Source organism: Phoxinus phoxinus (assembly GCF_949152265.1).
Source record: "Phoxinus phoxinus genome assembly, chromosome: 14".
NCBI lineage: Eukaryota > Metazoa > Chordata > Actinopteri > Cypriniformes > Leuciscidae > Phoxinus > Phoxinus phoxinus.
The window spans coordinates 19,016,950-19,043,934 of record NC_136889.1 but is presented as its reverse complement, the minus strand read 5'-3'; the positions used below and the strand labels follow the sequence as shown (position 1 = coordinate 19,043,934).

General features: G+C 37.6%; 2 protein-coding genes across 4 annotated transcripts in view; one reads left to right on the top strand and one right to left on the bottom strand.

The window, feature by feature from the left end:
- Window positions 1-26,985, bottom strand: part of brf1a (BRF1 general transcription factor IIIB subunit a) — a 44,402-nt gene that overhangs the window by 16,318 nt on the left and 1,099 nt on the right. For both annotated transcript variants that reach the window (XM_079634582.1, XM_079634583.1), the window contains exons 2-12: window positions 25,188-25,405; window positions 22,936-23,016; window positions 20,252-20,425; window positions 16,633-16,664; window positions 15,512-15,584; window positions 8,800-8,949; window positions 6,737-6,830; window positions 6,433-6,559; window positions 6,284-6,323; window positions 6,110-6,202; window positions 4,191-4,451 (exon numbers count right to left, since the gene is read on the bottom strand). In XM_079634582.1, coding sequence (XP_079490708.1) covers window positions 4,191-4,451; window positions 6,110-6,202; window positions 6,284-6,323; window positions 6,433-6,559; window positions 6,737-6,830; window positions 8,800-8,949; window positions 15,512-15,584; window positions 16,633-16,664; window positions 20,252-20,425; window positions 22,936-23,016; window positions 25,188-25,365 — 1,303 coding nt within the window. In that variant the 5' untranslated portion in view covers window positions 25,366-25,405. The remainder of the gene's footprint in view (window positions 1-4,190; window positions 4,452-6,109; window positions 6,203-6,283; window positions 6,324-6,432; window positions 6,560-6,736; window positions 6,831-8,799; window positions 8,950-15,511; window positions 15,585-16,632; window positions 16,665-20,251; window positions 20,426-22,935; window positions 23,017-25,187; window positions 25,406-26,985) is intronic.
- btbd6a (BTB (POZ) domain containing 6a) lies at window positions 10,507-14,907 on the top strand. 2 transcript variants are annotated; one of them, XM_079634584.1, is made up of 5 exons: window positions 10,507-10,731; window positions 11,888-12,102; window positions 12,433-12,523; window positions 12,727-12,845; window positions 13,512-14,907. In XM_079634584.1, exons 2-5 carry the CDS (start codon window positions 11,894-11,896, stop codon window positions 14,542-14,544), a joined length of 1,452 nt encoding a protein of 483 aa, XP_079490710.1. In that variant the 5' UTR covers window positions 10,507-10,731; window positions 11,888-11,893; the 3' UTR covers window positions 14,545-14,907. The 2 variants fall into 2 exon arrangements, with proteins under 2 accessions (XP_079490710.1, XP_079490711.1); XM_079634585.1 differs by lacking the exon at window positions 10,507-10,731 and having other exon boundaries at window positions 11,407-12,102.

Sequence of the window (26,985 nt, the reverse complement as noted above, 5' to 3'; positions counted from 1 at the left end):
ATCTTTTTACTGTCACTTTTGATCAACTGGTCCTTGCTGAATAAAGTATTCAATTATTATCAAAAGGGCACCTCAAACTTTAAACCATGTGATCTGTGACATGATTCTAAACATGGTGTTCATGAACATTGTTATAAAGACTAACAAAGCCACATCTGTGTGTGTTATAAAGGCCTTATGAATGTAAATTACCATCACTTTTGGCCCATCTGTCCTTTACAAACCCCTAACAGCTGTCTTGAGGATGCGTTCAAAGCGAGCAAGAAGAATAAATGTCAGTCACACACTTACTCTGTCTTTCATTCTCCTTTGAAAGGCACCTCTCCCTCCCCTCCTCTCTCTCTCTTTCTCCTCCCACTCTTTCTTAGTGTAAATGAACAAGTCTCTTATCTCCTCCAGCTCTGAAGATTCAGGAGATTCTAAAGGATGGGGAGGGGAGGAAAGACTCCATACACTTTTTTTTCTGTTGCAGATAAACAGTCAACTGTAACATTATGCAAAGGGAATGGAAACTAGAGTGTGCAAATACATTTAATATACTGACTGACCTATAAACGAAAAGGAAAAACAGAAACGTATAGAATCACATGTAAACCTGGGGATGCTGCTGGTATCTCCTGCTGTGTGGTGAGAGAGGACAGTGAGTGACCATCTGGAGACTCGCACTCACTGCTGCATTGTTAAGATCACAGGCCCTCCGCCCCCTCAGAAAAATACACTGCATTACACAACAGCACCAGATCTCTCTCCACACACATAGACAGAGAAAGAGACAACGGGGACACCATTCTGACATCCTCACAAAAGAGAACTGACCTTAGAAAAACACAAGTCAAAAAGAAAAGCTACAAAAAAGAAAAACAAGAGGAGGAGAGGATGGACACCCATATAGCCTGCTCGCTCTCACAGTTTCAATAGTTATTATATATTGCCATATATTAAAGTGCCCCTATTATGCTATTTTAAAGGTCTCCTACAACAGGTTTACATGCATCGAAGGTAAAAAAAAACTTTAATTTTCTCATAATATACATTGCACATCCCCACATTTTTTCAATGATTCTCAAACGACTCGACGGATGAACCAGTCTCTCTAAATCCCTCCTTTCCGAGAGTCTACTCTGCACTGATTGGCCAGATGACTGTTGTGATTGGTCTACCGTTTAAAGCGCATGTCGGAACCTAACAGCACATTACCATAACTGAACTTCAGCTCTGTCCGGAGGCTTACTCATTCCTCAGCGATTGTACACACTGTAAAGACAGTAACGATGACGTTGATTTTACAATATCAATCCGAACGCGAGTCCAATGATGAAACATTAGAAGAACTGGTTATTCAACCCGAACCAAGGACAACTCGCATATTATGTTAGCTGAGCACTAACGGAAATGACTGATGTACAATTAAAGTTTGTAAAACAAATCTTGCTCCATCCTTGATCTTTATTTAAAGTAGTAAGAACAACAGACTATCTGCATTAATAGAAAAAAATTTAGGTAATAGTGGCCCACAGCTGATTTGCAAAACTATTTCAGTAAGACAGTAATGACGTGAGTTAGCCAGAAACTTACACAATATAAAACATTTTAAAAAATATGTATTTTGAACACCCAGTTACACATCAATAATTATTCATACTTACAGGTTGTGATTCTGAGGAGCAAGCTGGTCCAAATAAAATGGGTGGGTACTACTACTGACCCATCTTTTCAGAACAAGCGTTTTGAAATCCCGCATCGAACTCCGTGATTTGAGAAGCAGTCGTCAGTAAAATTACGTGTTTGAGGGCGGTTCAAGTTGTTTACAGACAGTCAACATACAAAATAGGCGGGCAATATGCAAATATATTTAGTGACGTAGAACCGGCACGCAAAAATTCTAATTCCTGATGACTCTTTTAGGTGATTCAGAGTCGATTCTTTTGGGATACAATAACTTTATTTATCGTGCACTTTCGCCTTTACAACTTTGTCGAATGTTTACATTCACATACAGCTATATTACACACTGCATGAAAGGGAATATTTAAAAAAAACTATAAAATGGACACTTTAACATTTTTGTTCATAGCGTACAGAAATAGTGGAAAAAGTATAAAAAAAATAATTAAAAAAAAAGAGCAACAATTCTGCATTTCTCTACATAATATTGTAGTATAAGCTATGTAAAAATACATTTTGGGCACTCGTTTAAAACTTGGACTCAGGTTGCTAAACATGCTAAAGCTAGCAGCAACACCAAATAAGAGGACATGTGTGACGCTTAATTGAAAACTCCAAATCCAAGATTTGGTAAATAAAATGGAATAAATTAAACATTAATTAAAGTCATAAAAGGGATAGTTCACTTTCTTCTGTTAAGCATACAAGAAGATATTTTGGGAAAAGCCACAGTGTTTTTTGCTTTTTGTTTTAAGTCAATGATCACCAATTCAAAATATCTTCTATTGTGTTCCACAAAAGGATAAAAAGTTACAGGTTTGGAAAAAAAAGAGTAAATCATTTTTTTGGGTGAACTAATCCTTCAAGGTAAATTATGATGATGAACAAGACCAATGGTGCCCAACTGCCCATAATTGTGATAATGTCATTAAGTTTAATGATGTAGTGAAAGTTCTCTCTCTGATGCAACATATACTCACACATCACACAAACAAAAGCTTCTGCATTTTTAAATAAGAACATCCAGCTCAATCTCACTCTCGTGCACAGTAACTAGAACACTCTAACAAGCATCTTATTGTCTGGAATGGAACAATGAGCCCAACTAAAAATAAACAGGGAGAATAGACAGAAAAAGCTGAAGCAGACAGAACCAAGACAGAAGAGTGCACACACATTCAGAGAGAGCCACATTGTGTCAGGGGGCCATATCTTTACGAAGATTAAATGAGCAAAGTGAGGGAAATAAATGACATTGTCACAGTTCCACAAGGCATTCACTTGAGTTTACATGGACACTGGGCAAAACAAAAACACTAAAAAAATACCTCCTCTCTGAGTCATGTTTTTTCCTGAACCCAACTCAAAAACCAAACCAAAATACACACACACACTGTATGAGCGGGTCTCGCGGGCAATCAAGTGCGCATACAGCCGGCTGTAGTGGGTGGATGAAAGACAGTGCGCTAATGACAAGGTGCTGTGTTCAATTAGTGCTTCAAAGAGTGGAGGGGGGCTTCCTCTTCCTCCGCCCCATACAAATCATCCACAATCAGCACAACCAATCGAAAACATGACAACCTGCTCGCACAGCCAATCACACAATCTGACAACCTGCCAGCACTCTATCCCCAGGAGTTTACCATCTGCAGCTCTTCTGCCTGTGATGAACAAAGTCTTATTCTCTCTCTCGAATGCTCTCGCATAATGTAAACGCAACAACCACAAAAGATAGCGCAATCATTTCAAATAAACAAGTCATTCGTGAGTTCTGCTCTCCAGAGGCTGGGTAAAACTCACTTTAGTGTGGAAGTGGGATCAATTAAAAGAGGAATAAAATATTTTATAGAAAATAAAATCACTCTCAAGTTCCACTACTCCTGTCCTAATAGCACAAGTGTGTGATTTAACAATGAATGTGGAATGAAAGTAGATTAAATGAAAGTGGATTAATGCGAGTGTTTTGAAAAGGAGTCACTCCAGTTCCACTCTTCTTCTTTTTATTTGACTAATTCTGTTAGTACTAGTAGTAGAAATGTGTGACAGAACGAAATTGGATTAAATTAAAGAAACACTTTAGGGGCCGGTTTCACAGACAGGGCTTAGAATAAGCCAGATTTAGGCCTTAGTTTAATTAGGACATTTAAGTAGCTTTAGAACAAAAAACATTACTGGTGTGCATCTTAAGACAAAACAATGGCACTGATATATTGCTTTTAGTTCAAACAGCTCAAACATGCATTTTAATCTGTCACTAGGCTTAAACCTTGTCTGTGAAACTGGGGAATGCGTTTAAAAAAAAGGAGTCACTAAAGCAGTCCTAACAAAAAAAAAATGAAGCTCAAATGTGGAATGAAAATGGATGGAAAGAACGTTAATGTTTCACAAAGTTGTCATTCTAGTGCCACTTCCTCTGCTTGTACCCTGTCAATGTTATCACAGCAAAACTGTGGTATCAAAGAATGACTGTGGAATTAAAATGGATTAAGTGTTTATGCAATTTGAAAGTTGAGTCACTCTCCTACCGTTCTCCTTCTCCTCTCCCAATTTGGTGATGGACTCGGGCAGGCCCAAACTGGCCGCAGTGGGCAAAGCTCCAAGCAATAATGCTAACGAGGGCCGTTTGGTTGGAGAGACTTTCTCTCCATCTCGCTCCTGCTGATAGCCACCTCTATCCTCTCCACACACAGCACTGCACAGGTGAGACGCTGCTGCCCTTAGCTCATCGTCCTCTCCTTCATCATCACCAACAAGGACACTGGATGATGCCAAGGAAATCACATCATCTGGGAAAAGCAAGCGAGAAAATACACATGCATCACAAATTAAGACTCTCAAATAACTGCAGGAACAACAAATAAAAGGTAAACTGAGTATAAAGATGAAAAGAAACTGCTGTATGTATGCAAATAAAGTAAATTTATTTTTGTAATTAAATTATTTAGCTAATTAAACCATGAATGCATTTGCCCTTTGATTTTGATTTGCTATGCTATGATCCAGCTGACAGGGAAGAAAGTAATTATATAAACTAACACAGCTGACCGCAACAACACACTTGCATGCACACACACACACTATAGAAAAGTGAACACGCATGCATGAAAATGGCACTCAGACACACACACACAAACACTCCCACGCTCGTAGTCTTAATTAGCTCCCTGCTGTAATCACTACATTAGAGAGATATATCACGCATGGGCAAGCACTGGATCTCTGGATGTGAGTGCTGCTGAACAAGGAACTAATTGGACAGAAACGTAAACAGAATTTCTGCACAAGGGAAGTAACACTCCACTTCCTGAAGAAAACGTTGTGAGAGCAGCAGTTCTCACTAAACAAAGAGAAATTCTGACAACAATATAATCATTTGTTTTAAGCGTGAACAGTTTGGGTGTCTTCATCATTGTGGTTCTCATGAAGCAAACCATCTTTCCACACGAGTGCTTTCCACACAACAGCCAATCATCACCCTTTGTAAACAGATTCTTACGCTTTTATAAATATGCGCTCCCATCTGAGAGCATGCACCATACACAATCTTCAAGTAAAGCTAAGCATGTTGGTCTCAAAACCTGTTGATGCACAATAAACTGGCCTAGACTACACTTGGTAGCTGTACTTGTTGCATGCCAAGTCTATCCAACATTAAGCTATATTTCTATATTATAAAATGTTTGTCATTCTAAAATACTGCATACTTAATTTTTTAATAAATATTAAAATATTGATTAGATATACAAAAACATATACAATTATATTTATAAAAATTATATTTAAATATAAATGATTAACAATGATATAAAAATGTAGATATTTTAAGGCCACCAGTATGAATAGTTTGCACTGGTTAAAAAAAAATCTACCCTCACATTAAGAAACGATATACATTGCCATTCCAAAGTTTGGGGTCAGTACAATTTAAAAAAACAACATTAATGCATACTTTTATTCCGCTAGAAAGCATTACGTTAAGTCACATCATTTAATTGTTTTCAAATATTTATATTTTAGATAAATGCTGATCTTTTGAAATTTCTGTTCTTGAAATATTCCCGAATTTTTTTAAATCAAAGTTTCCACTAAAATATTTAGCAGCACAACGGTTTTCATCTGTGGTGATAAGAAATGTTTCTTGAGCATCATATTAGCATATTATAATGATTTCTGAAGAATCACGTGACACTGAAGACTGAAAGTAATGGCTGCTAAAAATTCAGCTTTGCCACCACAGGAATATATTACATTTATTTACACTGATTTTACTGCATTTTTTTATCAAATAAATGAGCCTTGGGGCTGGTGAACATAAGAGACTTCTTTCAAAAACATCTTACTGTCTCTTACTGAACTTTGGAATGGCAGTGCAAGTGTGAAATTGTATTGAAAAAAACATGTTTCTGTGTAACAATTTTTCTGCGGGATTGTGTGAATACTGTACCTTCTCTGGAACAGGATGCATAAAATCCCCTGGCTTTGGGCCTACAGCTCTCTAGCTCGACTTCAATCTCATCCTGATAGCCACAGATTTCACCTGCAGAGCACATACACATGTGTGTTCAAACACCCATGATGAAAATGAGAGCATAGACTCCGTCTAAATGTTTCAAGGTACCTTCAATATCATCAACTTTTTTTGAAAGCTCCAGCTCAATCTGTGGAAGAATTCAGAGAAAATAATTGGTCTGACTGTGTGAAAGCAGATATTGACCAGAATGGCTGATTTTAATGTTCATAATTCTAAATAAAAGTGTGATTTGTGACCTGTTTTAGCTTTTGCTTCTTAATTCCAGCCGTGTAAGAGGGTGGGTCGCACTCCTGATCCAGATCCACCTTCATGAACTCCTCAATAGTCAGCTCACTAGTGGGCGTGTCCTCAAATTCATTCAGCCTGTCAATCAAACACACCGGGGGTCAAAACATTCAATAGCAAAACCGGGCCTAAATTCAAAGCCTCAGGAAAAAAAGTGCAAAACCAAAATCCAGAAATAGCACCAATTATATAATATGAATGATACTGCTACATATTACAAAAATAGTAATAACTGAGCACAGCTTGTGGTCATACCTTTTCCTCAGTGTGGCCTCACAGACTTTCACCACGCTGATCACTTCCTTAATTGTGCGACGGAACTCATGCATACGGGCAGCAACCAAGAGAGCTATAGGGAACACAAATACACAACTTTTTTTAAGTACATCATAAACACTTTTACTTCGAGAGAGAGAAGGAGAGAGGACAGATAGTCAAACATGAAATATTAATAGGCCTTCAGAAAAGTGTCCACTGTACCTGCCCCCCTACAGATTCACCTCAGGCAGAACAAACAGACATTTAATGCACCTGCAATACTGCAGAGCCCCTGATGCCTGTTTCACTCGGATTCATTAAAGAAACATGAAGAGCCAGACGCACTTCTGAACTACCTGACAAACTAAAGAATGTCCAACACCACAAAGCATGCAAGCATGTAAAAGATACTGAAGGATTTTAGAGCTTAATGATCCCTACAAGAGTAACTCATTTAAAAATATGACATCATGGTTCACTGTCATTCTCTAAAATTATTGTACAGCTTTGAAAAACAAAATGACAATTGAAGAAACTTTGGCCTTTTATGAATAGGACAGCAGAGATTTTGACAGGAAAGCGTGGGGTAGAGAGAGAGAGGAGAACGGGATCGCCCTAACTCACTAATTCATGTTTCAATAAGACATATTTTGTAGTATGTTATTCACAAGACAAACATTTTCATGTATTGCAATAATTTATAATTTTCTGTACTATAGGTGGCTATCATTTCTTACTAGAACTATTAGTTGAGCACTGACACAGCTTACCCTGAAAACACTACAGTACATATTTGCTTGTCATTGTTTTATAAAGTGGAAATTCACCAATATAAATCATGTACTCTACCATTCAGAAGGTTTAAAAAAAAGAAAAAAAAAGAATACTTTTCATTCAGCAAGGACACATTAACTTGATCAAAAGTGACAGTTAAGACATTTATGATGTTATAAAAGATGTATATTTCAAACAATATATATATATCCCGCCATTCAGAAAATGTACTTTGTCATGTAAACAACAAGAATAAAAATGCTTTTCGATTTTCTCATAAGCATCTCTCAATCACAGACTGATGAGTTCTTTCTAAATACTGTACATGGTCTAAGTTGTGACAGATTAAAGGGGCAACACTACCCCACTCTCCACTCAGGGGTGTCAGCTGTATCTAACTGACCGCTATCTTGGGCCTAGGTTCATGTAGTGTTAAAAAAAACCAGCAGTTTCCTCCTCTGCTGTTTAACCCTGCAGGATATCAAATCAATCTGTGTTTCAGCTACTGGATGAGGACTATTCAACAAGCTTGAGGCATTCATCACACTCAGCAGTCCTCTCTGCCACTCAGTTTATCTTCATTCTGGGTCTTTTTCACATTCTTTCAGCCTCTCTGTCAGTCTGCCTTTCTTTCTCAAGTCTCTGATCTCTCGCAGCGAAACAAACTCTTTTAGGCTCATGCTTCCTCTTTTCTCAGCACTGCTCCTGAAAGATTAATGGGAGATTCATTATTCAGGTTATGCAGCGAAGGGGTTTGGGGGGGGCAGAGAAAATCATGCTGAGAGGCAGGAGTCATCAGTTATTCTAAAAACTTAATTACGGAAACTCAAACTTCACAGCCTGTGTAAAGTTTACACAAGACTGAAAGTGCAAGAAAATAAAAATGACATTGATGAACATGCATCAGAATTAAGCTGCACTGCATCTCTGAGGCAATTTACAGTGCCAAGAAATATCAGGCCTCAGTGAGTGTGAGAAGGCTAACACTTTTTTTAGGAATCATTCTCGCTCTTTCATTAAAACCGATTTGGTGATTTGGGAACCACTTCAAATGCGTGACCTGATCTAATTACAGATTTTGACAGATAAATGTTTATCTGTCAAAAAAAATGTTTCCTACGACAGATATAAAACTTTCAGTTCTGGAAGGGGTTTCTAGAGCGTGCATTCCAACTGTGGATGTTTCAGCGATGGTGTATGTGTTTTTGCGCATGTAACAAAGCAACCCTTCACTAGCTCACATCATTAAAGAGGTCGCACCGTTAGGGGAGGGTTGCCATGGCTACCTGCTCCGCAGAGGCCTGAAGGTCTTCGTCCCGTGTGCATCCAGTCTCTCTTCATCCTCTGCAGGAGACGCAGTGCCGTCATCGAAACCTCGTGGCTCTTCTCTCCAAATTCCAGCATTTGCGCAAAACGCGGGATATAAAGACACGGATCTGTACGGAAAAAAATTCAGAATTACAAAGCTAGACAGATGTATATCTAGACTTTTTCAAACACTGTTGGATTTTCAGTTCAATAACGATCGGTGTCAAATCTAACGTTCAAAGCTGCTAGTGGTATGTGAGGGTTTGTGCAAGTGCAACTTTATTGGACACAATATTAGACCCTTGCCTACAATCTTAAAGTGCTAATACTGTGGCTCATAGCCACTGATGAGTGTTCAGTTCAAAGGCTTTTAATAAACTTGAATTTCACTAGTTATGATAATACAAAAAATATCATATTATACTCACAACAAATACTATAAAACTCATACAGAGAACCTCCATTATTAAGCTTTAGCCAACAACAAGATGTTTCTCACACCATCAAAATTGATTTAATGGGAGAAACATTCCAATATTCTGACAGTTTTCCAATAATACTTTCAAAAGATGATGGCACTGTGTGGAAAACACAAAAGTCTTCTAGCTCTAACAAAGTATCATCAAATCTTTCATTTAATCCAATGATTCCCAATCAAGGATGTGTGTACTGCAGGGGGTACTTAATCAGCCTCTATGGGGGTGAAAACAGAAACGACATTAAAATTATGGCTGTAAAGTTATTGTTGTTTTTAATAAATAAATGGGACCCAGGAGGAATATACTTTTGTCCACTGCAGTGGACATGATATTTTAGTGAATTTCTCTGACATCATACATGTCACAGTTTTAAATCTGTATGTCCTTTAAAGAGCTCCTTTTCAAATTGTTTGTCATAAATCAACATCTCAGGAAAATGATATGGGGTTTCTAATCAAAATATGACTTTCGGTTACAAAACAGGGCATTGATTTCATACATGTCCACTGTAGACATCAGGACTTAAATCATGTTTATTATCAGGCATTTTGGAGACACAACAAGTGAACAGGGAAATATATTATACATCAATATTCCTATGAAATATTAGATATGATAAAATGTTGAAAAATTACTACTCACATTATTACACTTCTTTTTTCCCATTAATTAGCATATTAATGTGTTCTTGGGGCAACGTAGATACAGTGTATAGACACATTTAATTGAATGGGAATGTCATTGGCCATGTTTATACACGTATTGCATGAAGAAGTAAAATGGTGTATCAATTCTTTCCATTATATCTTTCATAACACAGTTGAGAATCATCTTTACACAAAGTTAGGTAAAAAAAATAATCCTCCAACTTAAAAATTGATAGGTGAATGGGAAAAAAAAATCCCATTGTTTTTGCCTATACATGTCATTCCTTGTCTTTTTTTTTTTTTTTTTTTTTTTTTTTTAAGTAGGCTACTGGTGTCCACTACAGTGGACATAGATTAACATATGAATAAAATATAATTTAAAAAATAAATCAAAATCCCCACATACACATATATTCAGTAAGGGTACACTACTTGGCCTTACTGATGGGACTGTGAGGCTACATAAATCAAGAGGTTTGGGACACTCTGATCTAATCCCCACTACATATGTTCACGTAAGCCGCTTAGATCCGTCTGTGCTGTTTGAGGGGGGAAAGAAGAGACCGGGGGAGAGGGAGAGAAGCATCATTCTGCGCGAGGACTTTATTGGGAATACTGATAGATAGAGTCGTGCGCACTACAGTATTTCCACAAGTCCAGCCCTCGTCCGGTTTCTGACTCCATTACGACAGGAGCAGTGAAACTTTTGACATCGCTTTGAGTCGAGGGTATTATCTCAGCTGTGTGATGAAAACAAACCAACGCATAAAATACAGAATTTGAGGTAAGATTTTTCACTGGTTGCTCAAGTAACGTTAGAACAGTTAAGTGTGACGTAAACGTTACATTTACAGAACGCGATCTGGTTTGTAACAGAATCTGCAGCGCGCGAGTTTAAATGTATCGCTCGATATTTGAATTCAAATACATTGCATATAAATAATTTATATGTATTTAGTGTTAGAACTAAGTTGTATCGTGAGTGTAACTGACAAAAATATTGACGAACGAAATAAACGACGCGTACTGACGAACTTTGAATTCGATGCGTAAAAAACACAAATATATTTTACTTGACTCGGATCATTAAAGGAGACGTTAAGATTGTTAATATTGTAAAGTTATAATGTAGGTTACATATGAAGAATTCAAAATCAACATCACTGCAGTCCACAGAGAGCTATTTACGCAGGGTTGCCAAAACCCACTAGAAAAGAAAGCATTCTGTTTTAGACGTATATTTTCAATACATTTAAATCCTTTTAGAAGAAAAATAAAATGCACTATTTCACATATACACGTATATATTCACATATACATACTGTGAATAATCCCAAAAACAACATGAATACCCATGTGTAAAAAAAAATCCCAAACAAGGTGCTTATAATAGCTGGACATGGCAACACATAATTTACAGGAGGCATGGAGACAACCCTCCACTGCTGACGTCAGACGAGAGAGAGAGAGAGCTCAAAATAAACTCAAACTTCATCATTCTGTGTAGACACAGCAGAGGAAAGGTCCGCTTGGCCGTTATTTAAGACTACAGACTATTTTTTTTATACATTTCTTGTGTTGGATTTTGGATTGCATTTTCTGTGTGGGATGGGAGAGTGATTAGGGAAAAGAGGATGGCATCTATGAAATAATCCTTAAAATCCTGCTTTTGTTTCAAAGGACAATACGCAATATTTTTTAGGAATACCACGGACCACGGTTGTAGCTGATCTTTTTTTTTTATATACAAAATTAAAACTTTTGTTTTTTTTGTTCTGATGCCCGCTGCGCCGGAATGCAGGCTGTCCCATCATGGCCGGATCATGAAATGCGTGACTTTTATACTCTTGCTCCCCGAAACGTTGAAGAAGTTGAAGCGGACAAGCAAGCACCCCGGCAGGTTGTCTGTGTGCTATAACATCTTAACTCTTTCCCTGAAGAAAAGGATGGCAGCGGAATTGTACCCCGTGAACGATCACGCCACGGTGCAGAAGAACGTTAACGTGATGCTGAGTCTGCCCGAGAAGAAGAGCGCAGAGCCGGTCGCGCAGACCACCGCGTGCCCCGCCACCACACCGACCACAGAGCAAAACATCAACAACAACAACGTGGAGGTTCCCAGCTGGCACTCCGCGCACCCGACGTTACGAGAGAGGCAAGACATTAAATCAAGTGATGCATAATGTCTGAACATTTATTACATTATTAATTGTAACATTTGTATAGTTTTAAGGAAAGGTTTTTTTTTAAGTTACACGCACACAAATACATAGTGATCAAATATTTTGATAAATGTTCAGATATTCATTTAGTTTACTATAAGATAATATAATTAAGGCAAGTAATAAAGAACATTAAAATATACTTAATATCTAAACATTAAATAAATTATATAATATTGCATTATTTTCTTTCAAATTAAATATTTAAATATATTTTATTTATTAATAACACAAATGCTAAATGTATTTTTTACTTTATGCAGAAATGCACTAATGTTCAATAATGAACAAATGGCAGATGTTCATTTCATTGTTGGTCCCCCCGGCGAATCGGAAAGGGTCCCGGCACACAAGGTGAGTCCACACACACCTCTCCCCTAACCTGTCCCTTACAATAACCACAACATTATTTTAAATATCTCCCAAATCGAACGAACCTGATTCGACCCAACAGCTTATCAGTGGACCTGAAATAGGTGTCAGATAAGGGAGACATCCAGTAAATGCTTGGGAAGAGAGATAAAACGCTGATGGATTGCCTCTTCTCCCTTTCTCAGTATGTGCTGGCGGTGGGGAGCTCCGTTTTCTGTGCCATGTTTTACGGGGATCTCGCGGAAGCGGACTCTGATATCCATATTCCAGATGTGGAACCCGCTGCGTTTCTCATCCTGCTCAAGTAAGACTCACTCACTAATCACATCCGGGCATTAATAACAGGGCAACTCGGCTTTCATGCCAAGCAGCACAGATGGGTTCACCAAGGCCCCGACAGTGATGTCTTGGTTTAAGAGTCGCCCTCTTATTTCAGAGCTATTCAAGATCGTTTATTGGATTGTGAATGCGAATGATCCCTGGGAAAGTTGGAAGTCACTATTTAAAGCAGTAGCAATGTTAAACAGATCAGTTAAGGTGAAGTATGAACTAGCCGTTTTATTCTCTTCATATGGAAGAACATCTCTGCACTCAAAATGGAATTTTTTTTATGGAATATTGCAGTGTTTATAAAAAAATATTTATATGCGCACATTCTTATATTTTTTAGTGAATGTGCTCTCATAATCGGCAATCAAAATAACTTCCCCTCCCCCTTAAAACAACATCTCTTCTCTGATGATGTGTTTACTGACACAAGAGCAGAACAAACTGTCACTCAGAAGAGATCATAGCAATAGCAAACGATAATGATTCAACGATTCAAGTCCCGCCCCAACATTCTCTTCTCATTTGAAAAAGCCATTTCACTCGGATATGTCAAAATAGGGAAGAATAGACAATCGCAACTTCAGTTTCATGTGGACTTTAAAGTTTACCCTAACCTCTCTATCTTCCTCTTCTTTATCAGATACATGTACAGTGATGAGATAGAGCTGTCGCCCGACACAGTTCTGGCTACTCTCTACGCTGCCAAAAAATACCTGGTGTCTGCTCTGGCTCGCGCATGTGTGGGTTTCCTCGAGACGAGCCTGGAGGCGAGAAATGCGTGCGTGCTGCTATCTCAGAGTCGGCTGTTTGAGGAGCCGGAGCTCACTCAGAGGTGCTGGGAAGTGATCGACGCCCAGGCAGAGCTTGCGCTGCGCTCCGAAGGTTTCTCTGAAATTGACCTGCCCACACTGGAAAGCATCTTACACAGGGAAACGCTGAACGTGAAGGAGGCGTTGGTGTTCCAGGCTGTCCTGGGATGGGCCGATGCAGAGTGTCAAAGACAAGGCTTGAGCCTCACGTCACAGAACCAGCGCTCCGTGCTGGGAAAGGCGTTGCATCTTGTGCGCCTGCCTTCCATGACACTGCAGGAATTCGCGGATGGAGCCGCGCAGTCTAACATTTTAACCCTTGAGGAAACGCACAGCATCTTTCTCTGGTACACGGCTGCTACGAAACCTTCGCTAGGATTCCCGGATGCATCCAGAAAGGGGCTGGCGGCGCAACGCTGTCACCGGTTCCAGTCATCCGCCTACCGCAGCAACCAGTGGCGCTACCGCGGGCGCTGTGACAGCATCCAGTTCGCCGTGGACAAGCGAGTGTTTATCGCCGGACTCGGTCTGTACGGCTCCAGTGGAGGAAAGGCGGAATATAGCGTCCGAATTGAACTAAAGAGACAGGGAGTGCTTTTGGCACAAAACTTGACCAAATTTGTGTCGGATGGTTCTAGCTCAACGTTCCCTGTGTGGTTCGAGCACCCGGTACAGGTGGAGCAGGATGCGTTCTACACGGTTAGCGCTGTTCTTGATGGGACCGAGCTAAGTTATTTTGGACAGGAAGGAATGACAGAAGTCCAGTGTGGGAAAGTCACCTTCCAGTTTCAGTGTTCCTCTGACAGTACTAATGGGACAGGAGTGCAGGGGGGACAGATTCCGGAACTGATATTTTATGCATGAGTACTCTGACTGATCCATTAATGAACAGCAGGGGGATTTTTCCTCTCAAATAATTGCCTTCATTCACATTAGCTACGAGACACTACTAGAAGAGAAACGATGTCCTCTGATCTGATTTTTTTATGTCTCACAAATAATGGAATGCTGCCCATTCTTATTTATTTCTTTAAACATATTGTTTTAAAAAACACACTTTAATTTAAGCCTATTTTCTTTCTAATTATTCATTATCTGCCTATATACAGTGGGGCAGTTTGCACTTGAAACTAGACAGCTTTTCCTCGGTCTTGTTGTTTAATTGTTATTTGTTGACAGCTTGATGCTGAGTGACCTGAAAAATCATAAAACATTGGTTTCTATTCATCGAACAGTTTTTCCTTTTCTTTGGTCTAGTAGTGTACAGTTATGATAATACTTGTCTTTATGGTTTAAATCTGGGTAAAATATACCCTAAAAGAGATCACCCACAAATTAATATTTACTCACCCTCATGTCATTACAAACCTGTATGATTAATAATTTCCTTCAGCAGAACACAAATTATGAAATTTTAAAGAATGTTTAGTCAGTTTTTTTGCCCATAGAATGAAAAGTCAATGTGGTCCCAAAAAAAACATTATTTGGGCCATAAAAAACATCAGACACATTTCCAAATATCTTTTTTTTTAGCTCCAGAGACAAAAGAATGTTATACAGGTATGGAATGACATAAGGGTGAGGAAAAGACAACTAAAGTTTGCTTTGTATTGTTGCTTGAAAGCAACTGGCGACCAAACATTGCACAAATCAATCCAGGTTTCAATTCAGGTTTTACATTTGCAGTTTCACAGCACCCTCTGGGTATTAACATCAGCAGTACACTGACCCATTCACATACTCACACAGTACAGTACCAGTTTAATTTGTGCGAGCCACAAAGCATCATGGGAAAGAGCAAAATCACTTGTTTGTGATATCTGAAGCTTACCAATAGCTGGTGCGTTGATGCACAGCTCCCTGGCTAAAACGAGGAAAGTTTTTCCCAAAACATACACGTTCACCTAGGGCAAGAAAGAAAGAGTGAGACAAATTTGTGGTTGAGCACAAAGAGGAACAGACAATAGGAATGTATAACAGAGAATGAGAGTAAGAGATAAGATGAGGAGGATGAATAAAGGGACAAGACGACTGTAAGAACGCTGTGTATTTTAACAGATGCTGAAGGTTGCGGAGTTCATAGCTCTGGGGTTTGGATGCGCACCAGCATCACCACAGTCTTCACTTTCTCACAAACTTTATATCTGTCTCTTATCCTTGAGGATGAAGTACAATAACAGAATATTTCATAAAACAAACTTTAAACCTCATATAACTCAACACTTATCTTCTTGGACCACCTTAATAATGATAAAAAAAAAACAAAAAAGATATCGATAAAGAATGATTCACATGCACAAACACAGACACCCTATTTCTTCCATCTGGGCCCCACACAGCATTAAAGAGGAATCTTTTTTGGTTGATGTCAGAGGTCACGACCACTGAAAAGTAGGATGGCCCTCACACACTCCTGACCTGAAAGGGGCGGCAACAGCCTTATGCCTCAAAAGAGCTCCTCTGTCTGGGGGAGAGCAAAGGAATTTATGGGTCCTTTCTCTGGTAAAATCCCCTAATGACTCAATACCGCAGTGGACAGGGTCTGCGTGTTAGCGTGTGGGGCAGGGAGGGGGTTTAATAGGACAGCTGGGAGGGTAAAAATATAAAACGGCCACACCAGCTGGAAGAAAATGACTTTTACACACTAATACATGCACAATTTATAAATAACTGGGTTGAAAAGTCTTGGATTGATAGTGAAACTGCATATGATATTTGCATTATGTTCTAAATTAATAAACTGTTCTCTCAAAATTATATCAGCATAAGAAATATATATTGTGAAAAGCTGTAAGTGAAAAATGTACATGAACCTCAAAATGTCTTAGTTTTAGTTTTTTGTCCCCCTTTCAAAGGAATAATGTCACAAACTTGCTTATTTGACCTAAAACAGTGCTGAATCTATATCAGATGGATAGATTGCATTTACATGTTTAGATGTTAGTAACTTACCTGCAGGATGTCACTCAAGTCAAGCAGCATGTCTGAGATAGTGCGTTAAAGAAATCATACACAATTGGATTTACATAAGTATTTGACAATTTGATCTAGAGCTACTTGAAACGCATTCAAGATATACATTTTTTAAATGCATGCATTTTCTGGGCATCGAACTTATGACCTACCATTCTCTTGCAGTTTCAGGAACTGGATTATTTACAAATTAACTATTTAGTCTGTAAGGACCTAATATATTATGCAATAATGGCTTAAAGTCAGAAACAAAACCGACAATTCTTATTTTTTATGGAATATTTCAGTTATTATAAATTATTTATCCGTGCCCATTATTGTTTTTTTTTTATTCATGAGCCCTTGTCATCTTCTATCAAAATATTTCCCCCTTATTCTTGCATTTTCTTTTTGAAAGCGCCATGCTTTTAGTGGCGCAAGGGTGACAAAATAATCCTTCACTTCCAGAAACCTGTCTGAGATCGCTGCAATTAGCAAACGACAACAATCCAGCAATGATCCAATAATTTCCCGATGTACAAAATCTGGCCCTGGATGCCAACTTTAATGTGAAATTATATATACACAGGGACACTTGGTGAAGACAGAGACCAACAAGAAACAGGGAGGGATATTGGTCAGATTTGGTCTCTTACTCTCTTTGCTTAACATTTTCCCTTTGAATAGAGCTCCACTGAACCACCACCTCCTGAACTCTGGAAATCCCCGTCTCCTGGCAACCGTGTACTCTGTATCCATGGAGACCAGCACACCTGTCTAATCAAGACAAAGTGTATTAAAACATCCCATTAAAAAGTCATTGTGGGATTTTCAGTTGCCACGGTAACAGTGAGAGATAATCCTAAATTGTGGGATTATGGATGACCCTGTTAAATTAATGATAATTTTTAGGATGGATCAGGATTCGACCTTTCCAGGGAGAAATCCTACATATTGTAAAATTAGCTTAAGGCCATTCATGTTTTCCATAATTACTTGACGGAAATCAGTGTTTTAAGTGTCAACAAAATACACAATAAATACATAAAAATATGATAAAATGGGAAAACAACTACAATAATCCACAAACTCAGCAAGATTCGAGCTAACCTTAGAGAAAGAAGCCATTTCGCAGGCTGACGTTTGAAAAATAATCAGAAATAATGTTTGGCTAAATTTACCCTGTACAGTAGGAGCTTGAGACCAACAATGCCTCCCTCTCTCACACACACACACACACACACACACCTTTTCCTCCTGGGCAGAAAGTGAAAGCTCTCTCATGAGTTCTTATATAACCCAAACAGACGTCTAACTGAACACGTATGTTGCATAATCTCAGAGAGACAGAAAGATTCTGTTACCTCCATTTAATTGTTAATTGCCCAAAAAAGAGAGTAGCCATGAAAATCCAAATACACACAAATGTGAGTGATAATGTGCAGGCATTTTCAGACTGTTAAAGGCAGAAGAAAGCTGAAAATAAGCGTTTTCACATAAAGGGCATTAAAAGTTATAACAGCCGAAAATAACAGTTATAATATAACTAAAAATAACAGCTGGTGCAATTAAACATTCATCCACCCATCCGTGAATATTATCTACTACACCTCACGCTGGTGGACATTGAGTCAATTACCATTAGAAAGACAACACATTAATACCCACCTTGAATTAAAAAGTAAAATAAATCCATACAGTATTTAAAACATTTATTTAGATCGATTCCCTGCTTTTATCATTGGTTGGTAGTAAGGGATAATAGAGAAATCTACTGTCATGTTCCAGATTTGAACTTGCGCTGGAAAAATGCTGGAGGATGTGCACTAACTGCTAGGTAGAAAACAACACAAACTATAAAAAAACTAAAGCAGGGTGTTCCCGTCTACTTTTAATCTACTTACAAAAACGTTTTTTTTATTTTTTTTTATACAGGCCAATGCAGTCTCCTGAGAGACACACCCTGCCTTATTTCCTGATTCTCTTTGAACACACATAAACACCCTGAAAAAGCGAACTCGCTTATAAGCGAAATCCCGTCTCGGACACCAGATGAGGTTTTGCTGAAGCGTAGGCTAAACAGGAAATGAATAGCTTTATACTGTACACATACAAATCAAAGATAACAACCTGAGTTAGACTCCGACTCAGTGAGTCAGTAGGATGATTTTTACAAAAACAATCATGAGTGTTCGCACACAGGAGAACCGAGGCTATATGACTAAGCATCAGACGCTGTGAGTGTTTGTGTGCGTTGTGGAATGCAGACAGATGTACGTGTGGAGACCGAATCAAGACGACTGACTAACACCCCTGACCATCTACCCTCACAGCGGGCCTCTCTTACTCAACCTCTCTTCTTCCGTACCTACCGCTTCGTCTTCCCATCAAACGCAGGTGACTCAGAGTCACTCTGAGATCTCTCTTTTTTAAACAATTTTTCATTTTCTCCCCATATATATATAAATATATATATATATATATATATATATTTACATATATATATATAACACTTGTGTAAATTAAGAGCTGGATACTCCACTGAAAAAAAATGAGTAATGAAGATTATAATGTGAAAACTATGCAGAGCATTACTAGCAAACTACTTACTAAATACTACACAGTATATTGCCTAATACTTCAAATGGCATGTGAAAGACTAACCTTTATACCCTTATAAACGTTTCAAACAGTAGTTTGCTACACTGTTACTCATCAAGTCAGGTACGTAGCGTACAATTATCATCATGGGGAAAAATAAATGGCAAAACTTTTTCCGCAAATCAGTTTTACATTAAAAAATGTCAACTCTTTGAAGTTCAATCAAATAATTAGTCAAATTGAGATGGCAGCTGTAATCACCCCCAATTCATTCGCCACACTGGAAATGGAGATCAGCTCTGCATTGTGGGATACAGTGTTTTGTGCAGTGGGCTATGTTGTAAACTAAGCAATTAACAAATATACTAGGTCATCTGGGTATTTGTATACAGTGCACAGTACACATACTATAAAAGGTGTAGTAGGTGTTCTAGGAAATGCTAACATTAGCCTGCTAGCATATTATCCCACCATCCCAGCAAATCGCCATCCAAAGCAACGTCTCCACCAAAACACATGAAGGCGCACACACACACACACACACACACACACACACACACACACACACAGCACTGTATTTTATACCCTAAAGGCTACAACTACACCGATAAAAATATAGTTTTAAACACTGTTCTAATTATAAAAGAATAGCAGAGTCCACACCACAGCTATAACGGCACAGAGAAACGATATCCTTGATGAACGATAAAAACATTGTGACCGCCAATCAGAATCCATCCTGCTCAAGCATATAAAGCAGCAAAGGACATAACTGCAGCCCACGCTTAGAATAAACAGAACGACATTGTCCGCTGGTGTGGACAATAATAGATATCAGCATAGTTATCGTTCTTTGTGTGAACAGGCCTTAACCCACAGCTAAAACCAATTGACAAACAAAGATGCATCACATATTATGATTTTTTTTCTACATCACCATTCATGGTGTATAACCCTCAATAACAGACACTTTATTTTCACTACAAGTGCTTTCATCACCTCATGGCCAAAAGGATACGAGGTGTTCCCTCCGTCCGACAGACGAGGTAAAGGCAGGCGGCGATAACATGGGATGATTTGCGTCCTTTGGTCAGATGCTTGCAGAGTGCCATCTTGTAAAAGTTGAAGGCGGTGTCCAAACAGTGCTGATTCATTTGTATCTGATGACCAAGATGGTTTATCTGTCGCTTAGCTAAAAAAAAAACAAAAAAAACATCACAGTCAGACTTATTCAAAGCAAATTTACAGCAGGTTTAGTCCCTCGAAAGTTAATAGTGGAAACCCACAAATGGTGAAAGATCCTGGTTTGCCCTTTCTTGGGGTTGAACCAACAAACTTTAGGTTACCAGTCCAACTCTCAAACAAACAAAGAACATTTTAAGTATTTTGCAAAAAAAATTTAACTTCTATTCATTATTTTAAACCAGACATAGAGGAAGACTATTGCCTCATAGATTATTCCTGGTTTCCATGGTTTTCTAAATCTCGACGAAACAGAGGTAGCAACTTTTTTTCCGTGCTGCGATGTACATTTGAATGTAACAGATTATCAAAAAAGAAAAAATAATGATTTCCGGAATGGAAGTCTAAACATTGCATGAAGCCAGGTGAAAAATTCTTGATTCTATTGTTGGCATATTAACATTAAAAGTTTTTTATAGTGGTGATTTTGGTTATCTATTTTAATCAATCCATAAATCAGAAAATATTGTCAGAAAAAAAATTAAAACAAAATTCACCATGTTTTTAGGAATAAAATAATGCATTAGTCAGGCGAATGGTATAAGAACAAACCCCCCTGTAAAAAAAACCTTATTTAAACACATAGGATAGGAATAAAACTGGAAAGTTTAGTGCAAAAAAAAAAAAGACACAATATTTTAAAAAATCTGATAATTAACAAAAAAAATGGTCAAAATGAAACACTGTATGCACGGATGGATCGTTCACAATAAGATCTATAACACGCATTTAGAAAATCTATAAGATTTTAATTTCATGCCGACTTCAAGAGCTAAATCATAGATTTTTGTCTTTTTTCAGACTTACACCAAACTTGTTTTATTCCTATCTGTATTTTAATAAGGTTTTTACAGGGGGGTTTATTTTTTAGAACAGGGAAGTGTTTTTTTTTTAAATACAATTTCCTATCCTAGTTTAATGTGCAGTCAACTATTAGTAATGCTTATACAGCATCTACTATTCTTTAAAGTTAAAACCAAAAACTGATAGTTTAACCATAACCAAAATACATATTGAAATGATATGCATTTCTACAAAGTTACTACAAAGTAAGGGTCTAGTTACATTATATATGAGCACCTGCTGTGGACGGGCTGTTCGGCCCTTCAGAATGGGAGGAGAGCATCTTCAACTGAAAGCAGGTCTGTTTATACAGATTCAAGATCTCACAGAGCAACTTTTGTTCTCTCACCACACACAGATAGTATAAATCTCGATGCAGACATGAGGCCATTAATCACACGTGTACATTCCCTCACACACACACACAAAGTGGCCTCCGCATTTCCCTCCCAGCACACACACAGACCATACGGTTGTCTGACCAAACTGATTCATCGTCGGTTACTACACAAAAGCACATAAACCCACCACACCTTCTGACTTCTCAGGCTTAATAAGCCTCTTTCAAAAACAACCATTACCATCTGGCTGAAACAAACTTCACACGCTTAACTTGAAACCACATTACACAAGCCCACAGCTTCCAAAGAATCCCCCTTTCTTATTAACACAGAACACATATACTTAACTACTATCTTTCTCAATCATGTAGTTTAATGAAACGGAATATTATACGGACGTATATAACACACAATATTGTACAAGTTGTAACTTTTCAGTGACACATATTACCGTCTCATATTCATAGGAACTCAGTTTCTAAATGCTTTGGCACACTTAAAAACTATATAAACAATGTAACCCTTAAATGAAAAAAGCACAATATAGGCGTCACAATATACATCTATTGCCAAAAAAACATGACATTTGTATGATAAAGGAATAAATTAGGATCTATAGCTCTGTATGAAGGAATTAAGAAAGAAATTAAAATATTCAGATCACAAACGCACTAAGATTAACTAATGAAATTCATATAAAAGGTTTATAGATACCTTAAATCACATTCAATTTCTGAAAGATGGCCAAAAGAGACATTAAAGACATTTATAATGTTATAAAAGAGTTATGTTCGGATGCTGTTCTTTTTAACTTTCTATTAATCAAAGAATCCTGGGGGAAATGATCACGATTTACACAAAACCATTAAGCAGCACAGCTGTTTGTTTTCAACATTGATAATAATTAGAAATGTTTCTTGAGCACCAAATCAGCATATTAGAATGATTTCTGAAGGATCATGTGACACTGAAGACTGGAGTAATTCAGCTTTGCCATCACAGGAATAAATTGCATTTTAAGGTATGGAAAACAGTTATTTTAAATTGTAATTATATTTCACAATATAACTGTATTTGATTAAATAAATGTGGCTTTAGTGGGCATAGGAATCTTTCAAAAAGTATAAAAGAAAAATCTTACTGATCCCAAACTTTTGAATGGTAGTGTCTATGCTTTATGTCTGCTTTCTGACTATCATGAAGTGTAAATGAAGACTATATGAAGGACATATGAATTCTTCATGAATGGAAAATACTGTATATTATGAACGCTCACCATTCTGTAGAGTGGCAGCCCTGGACTCCCTCCCAACGCCAGTGTGAAAGTTTCCTCCCAATGATGGAACATTTCCAGATGCTACAACAAAGCAAAAATAAAATATATTAATACTAATACTAATATTATGAGAACAGAAAAAAATACTTTTCATAACTAAGCACTATAGTATACATTCTTTTATCAATAATTTTGGTTTGTTCTCATTTGTTTTAATCAATCTCTTCCCATTAATATTTGTATGTTAAAGGATTTAAAATATTTTAGTTTGTTTTTATAAGGCTTCTGTGAAGCACTTTGTATTACTATTGTGTATAGAGTGCTATACAAATAAACTTGCCTTGCCTAATACACTATCTTACCCAATACTTATACTATCTTAGAAGAAAGGTAAAAATAACAAAATGAATACTTGCCATGTTTAAACTACATGAGCTGTTGAAAGTCAGCTTTCACTATAAAATGTTTTCACAGGCTTCATGTCGAATGTGACATGAACAAACAGGAAAACTCGTCTCATTGCAACCGCTTATTGGAGAAAGTGTAAACAGCAGTGTGACCTGACGGCGATATCGAAGCACTTTTAAGGCAATCAGCTAACCTAGCTAGTTATTTTTATTGTTAGTGTTTTATTCAATTTTAATATCCAAATATTAGTGAGAATAAAAATAAAAATGTCTAGATATCTGAATATGAGATGGACAATGGTGTTGTTCATCTTTGCTCACTCCTTTGAAGGTATCTTGATTAAAACATCTCTATATTTAACAAAGCACATACAAAAGACCTGAACCGGAAGCGAAGTGACCTGTTTAACAGAATATGGAAGTTTGTTGCACATGACCACCATTGCAGAACATTAGTTTAAAAACAACAACAACTTGGCAGCCATCTAGTGTTCAAAGATGGTACTACAGTTAAAAAAAACTCATCTTGCAGGTGATGATGTAGGAACTAGATTCGCTATCTGCCATTGATTCGCTATCAGAATGGCAGAATACATACTACTAAAATGCTATTAAAGCTTCTGGAGTTGTTTTTGTGAGAAAATTACACTTCCGCATCTGAAAATCGTCAAAACCAGCAGTGACGTAACAGGAGGGAGTGCGGACAATTTAAACAATAGGAAAGCAATGGATTGCAATGACAGTTCGGACGCTGAGGAAATTGTAAATGTTCACTCGTATTTATCAACCATTGATAAATTATGAGCCCATGCAGCAAAGAGAGCAGGGACAGGCCAGGATTAGACAAAACAACGGTCAGAGGAGACGGAGAGTTGTGGTGTGAGGAGAACAGGGCAGATGTCTTGGTGAGAGACCAGTGTTAGCTTATAGATACATACACGTTAGCCTACGATATGTAACACACTATGCTCCTCAGATCACAATATTGTAGATTATTATCATGTATCAGGCAATAGCAAAGCTAGTATTAGACCATTACCTGCATGTGTTGGGTTAGCCATTATGAGACTTTATAAAGGCTTTGAATGGCCCCGTTTTGGAGACAATTGATAAAAAAATAAAAATGTTTTGTAAAACAAATGTACACTAAGTGATTTCTGACGGATCTGTGACCATTATGTTTCCCGGCTGAACCACATGCTGGTGTGACGACGGACCGGGCGGCGCGATGAAGGTGCTGTGACCGCGTGCACCGTGGGAACTGCACCAGCCCAGAGTCTCACTTGGTTATTGCTTCGGCAACCCATGTTGAACCTATAATCATCATTGAACCTTAAATTGAACGCTACACACTACCGCATTTTTCGAAGCAGATGCAGAAGTGAAGTCCCATCTCTTCAACTGCACAAAACGCACAGAAGATAGCGCCGTCCATTTTCTCGGGACCGAAACCTGTGAACTTGATGTCCTGACAGGCTGGAGTTTGTGCAACCTCCACACACACAATAATTTACCATGACGCTTATAAATTGAAATACAATAACTGCCGAAAACACACTGAATCACGTGGAAGTAGGTAAAAGTGGAAGTAGATTATAATAATATAAAAAAAGATATCACAGGCTGACATTTGAGAACTGGACCTGTTTCCTGTCAAGGTACAAAACAACCCTATCGTGAGATAGAGGACAAAATCATATAGCTTTTCGTTCAGATCCCCTGAGATACATACAAATAACACATTTTGTTAACCTCATTAGCTTAAAAAAAAAGATTATTCCCTCATTAACAAATGAAACCATTTCAGTAAGAAAATGTCTGTGGTGTAGATGAACTATCACTCACAGTCACCAGCGACAAACTGCCCTACGGCGGACGATCCTCCTCCACTGTTCTCCACGAAGGTTACCTCGGAAACGATGATGTTGTCCTCCAGCACGGAGCCGCAGCTCATGCACACGGCATCACCCCGTGCCTGGTCCACATCAATGTTCGTCCCTCCACAATTCTTGCACTTCCTCATGGTCACGTGCAAGCAGCTCACACAATATGAGGAATGATCTCTAAATGTATATAAAAAAAATATAAAAAAAGATACGAGTAAATCTTAGAGCCACATATGAGGTGACCGGCAAAGTTTATAGCTTTCAGTGGCAGACTTTAGTCTGAACTAAGATTACAGCTGTGGATGATTCAAAGTGCCAAAGTCTGATTGACCATTCACTAAGACTAGTAATTAACAATTATTGCATTCAGTATTGGGCTTGATATTATGGCAATACAGTTTCTAAAGACAAAATGGAAATGAATGGATTAACAACAATTATTTTATTCTATTGACTGCCTGTAAGAAAAAAAATAATAATAATAAAAAAATTTGAGCAACCCACTTTAAAACGGTGTAGAATAAAAGACATGTTGCTAATTTCAAAGAAAATAAATATTCAAGATCTATTTTTTATAATACACTTAATTATTGATATTTGGGGTCAGCAAACGCGCCGGCGCGTTTTGTTCGATTATTTTCATATAGCAGCAAAAAAGACTTAAAATAAAAAGTCATAGACAAGAAATATGAAAAAATAAACTGTAAAATGTCTACTTTTTTATGTGTCCACTTACAACCGAAATAAAACATTGTGCTTTTGTAAAATAAAGAAAATAAACCGGGTGTGCTTTCTGCCTCTACAAACTTTTTTACAAACTTAAAACTCAGCGAATACTATTCACCCAGGCATGAGCTATATATCTTTATAATCATTTAAGTGTGTACTTTTAAAATATTTTAAAATTAAAATTAAAAAATATTCTATGTTTATGTAATCTGTATGAAAAGAGAGAGATGTCAGTCGTTCTCATTTCAGCTCATTATAGCTTGTGAAAACGCCCGCGGAGAGCGCGTGGCCGCGCTATTCAAATGCATATGCTCTGAGGCAACCCATGCAAACATGTCAACGCCCACATCAGCTCGATAAAACCTCAAGTTTGATCAGATTAATGTACTTTTGAGGAATAATATGCTACTATAATAATAATACTGGGAAATTTACCTCAGAAGTGCTGGTTTAGTTTCACTTCGAGGAGCAACGGATCCAGCTGAGGATTGTGAATAGTTAGTTCTTTATTCTTAAGTGCGTTGTTCTAATCGCGATATGAAATAGTGTCTGTAAACCACAAAAAGACTGTTTAAACAACAGCGTATCTGTGTCGTTCAATTACTTGCACTTACATTAGTAGTAAATATGTTATTTTTACATGAACACATCTACTAGTTTAGCATTTACCAAACTATATTGCTATACTGAGATGAGTAAAAATCAACTGAAATATGTGTAAATAACATTTCTTAGTATAAGCAACATATTAAACTGCAAACTAACATGTGCTAATATATCATAAAAATGATATGCTACAGACGAAATATGAATGTTTAGACAAGATTTCTTTGATTAGTTTTGGATAGATTATAAAGTTTTTACTGTAGAAAAAAAAAAAGGACTACTGCCACATCATATAAGCTTTTGTTTGCCGATAGTTTGTTCTTATTATAGTTTGTTCCAATATGCAAACTAATGAATGCTTAACTTTGAAATACGTATGATAAAATGTATACTTTTTACAAAGAAATGTATTTTGTCCTCGC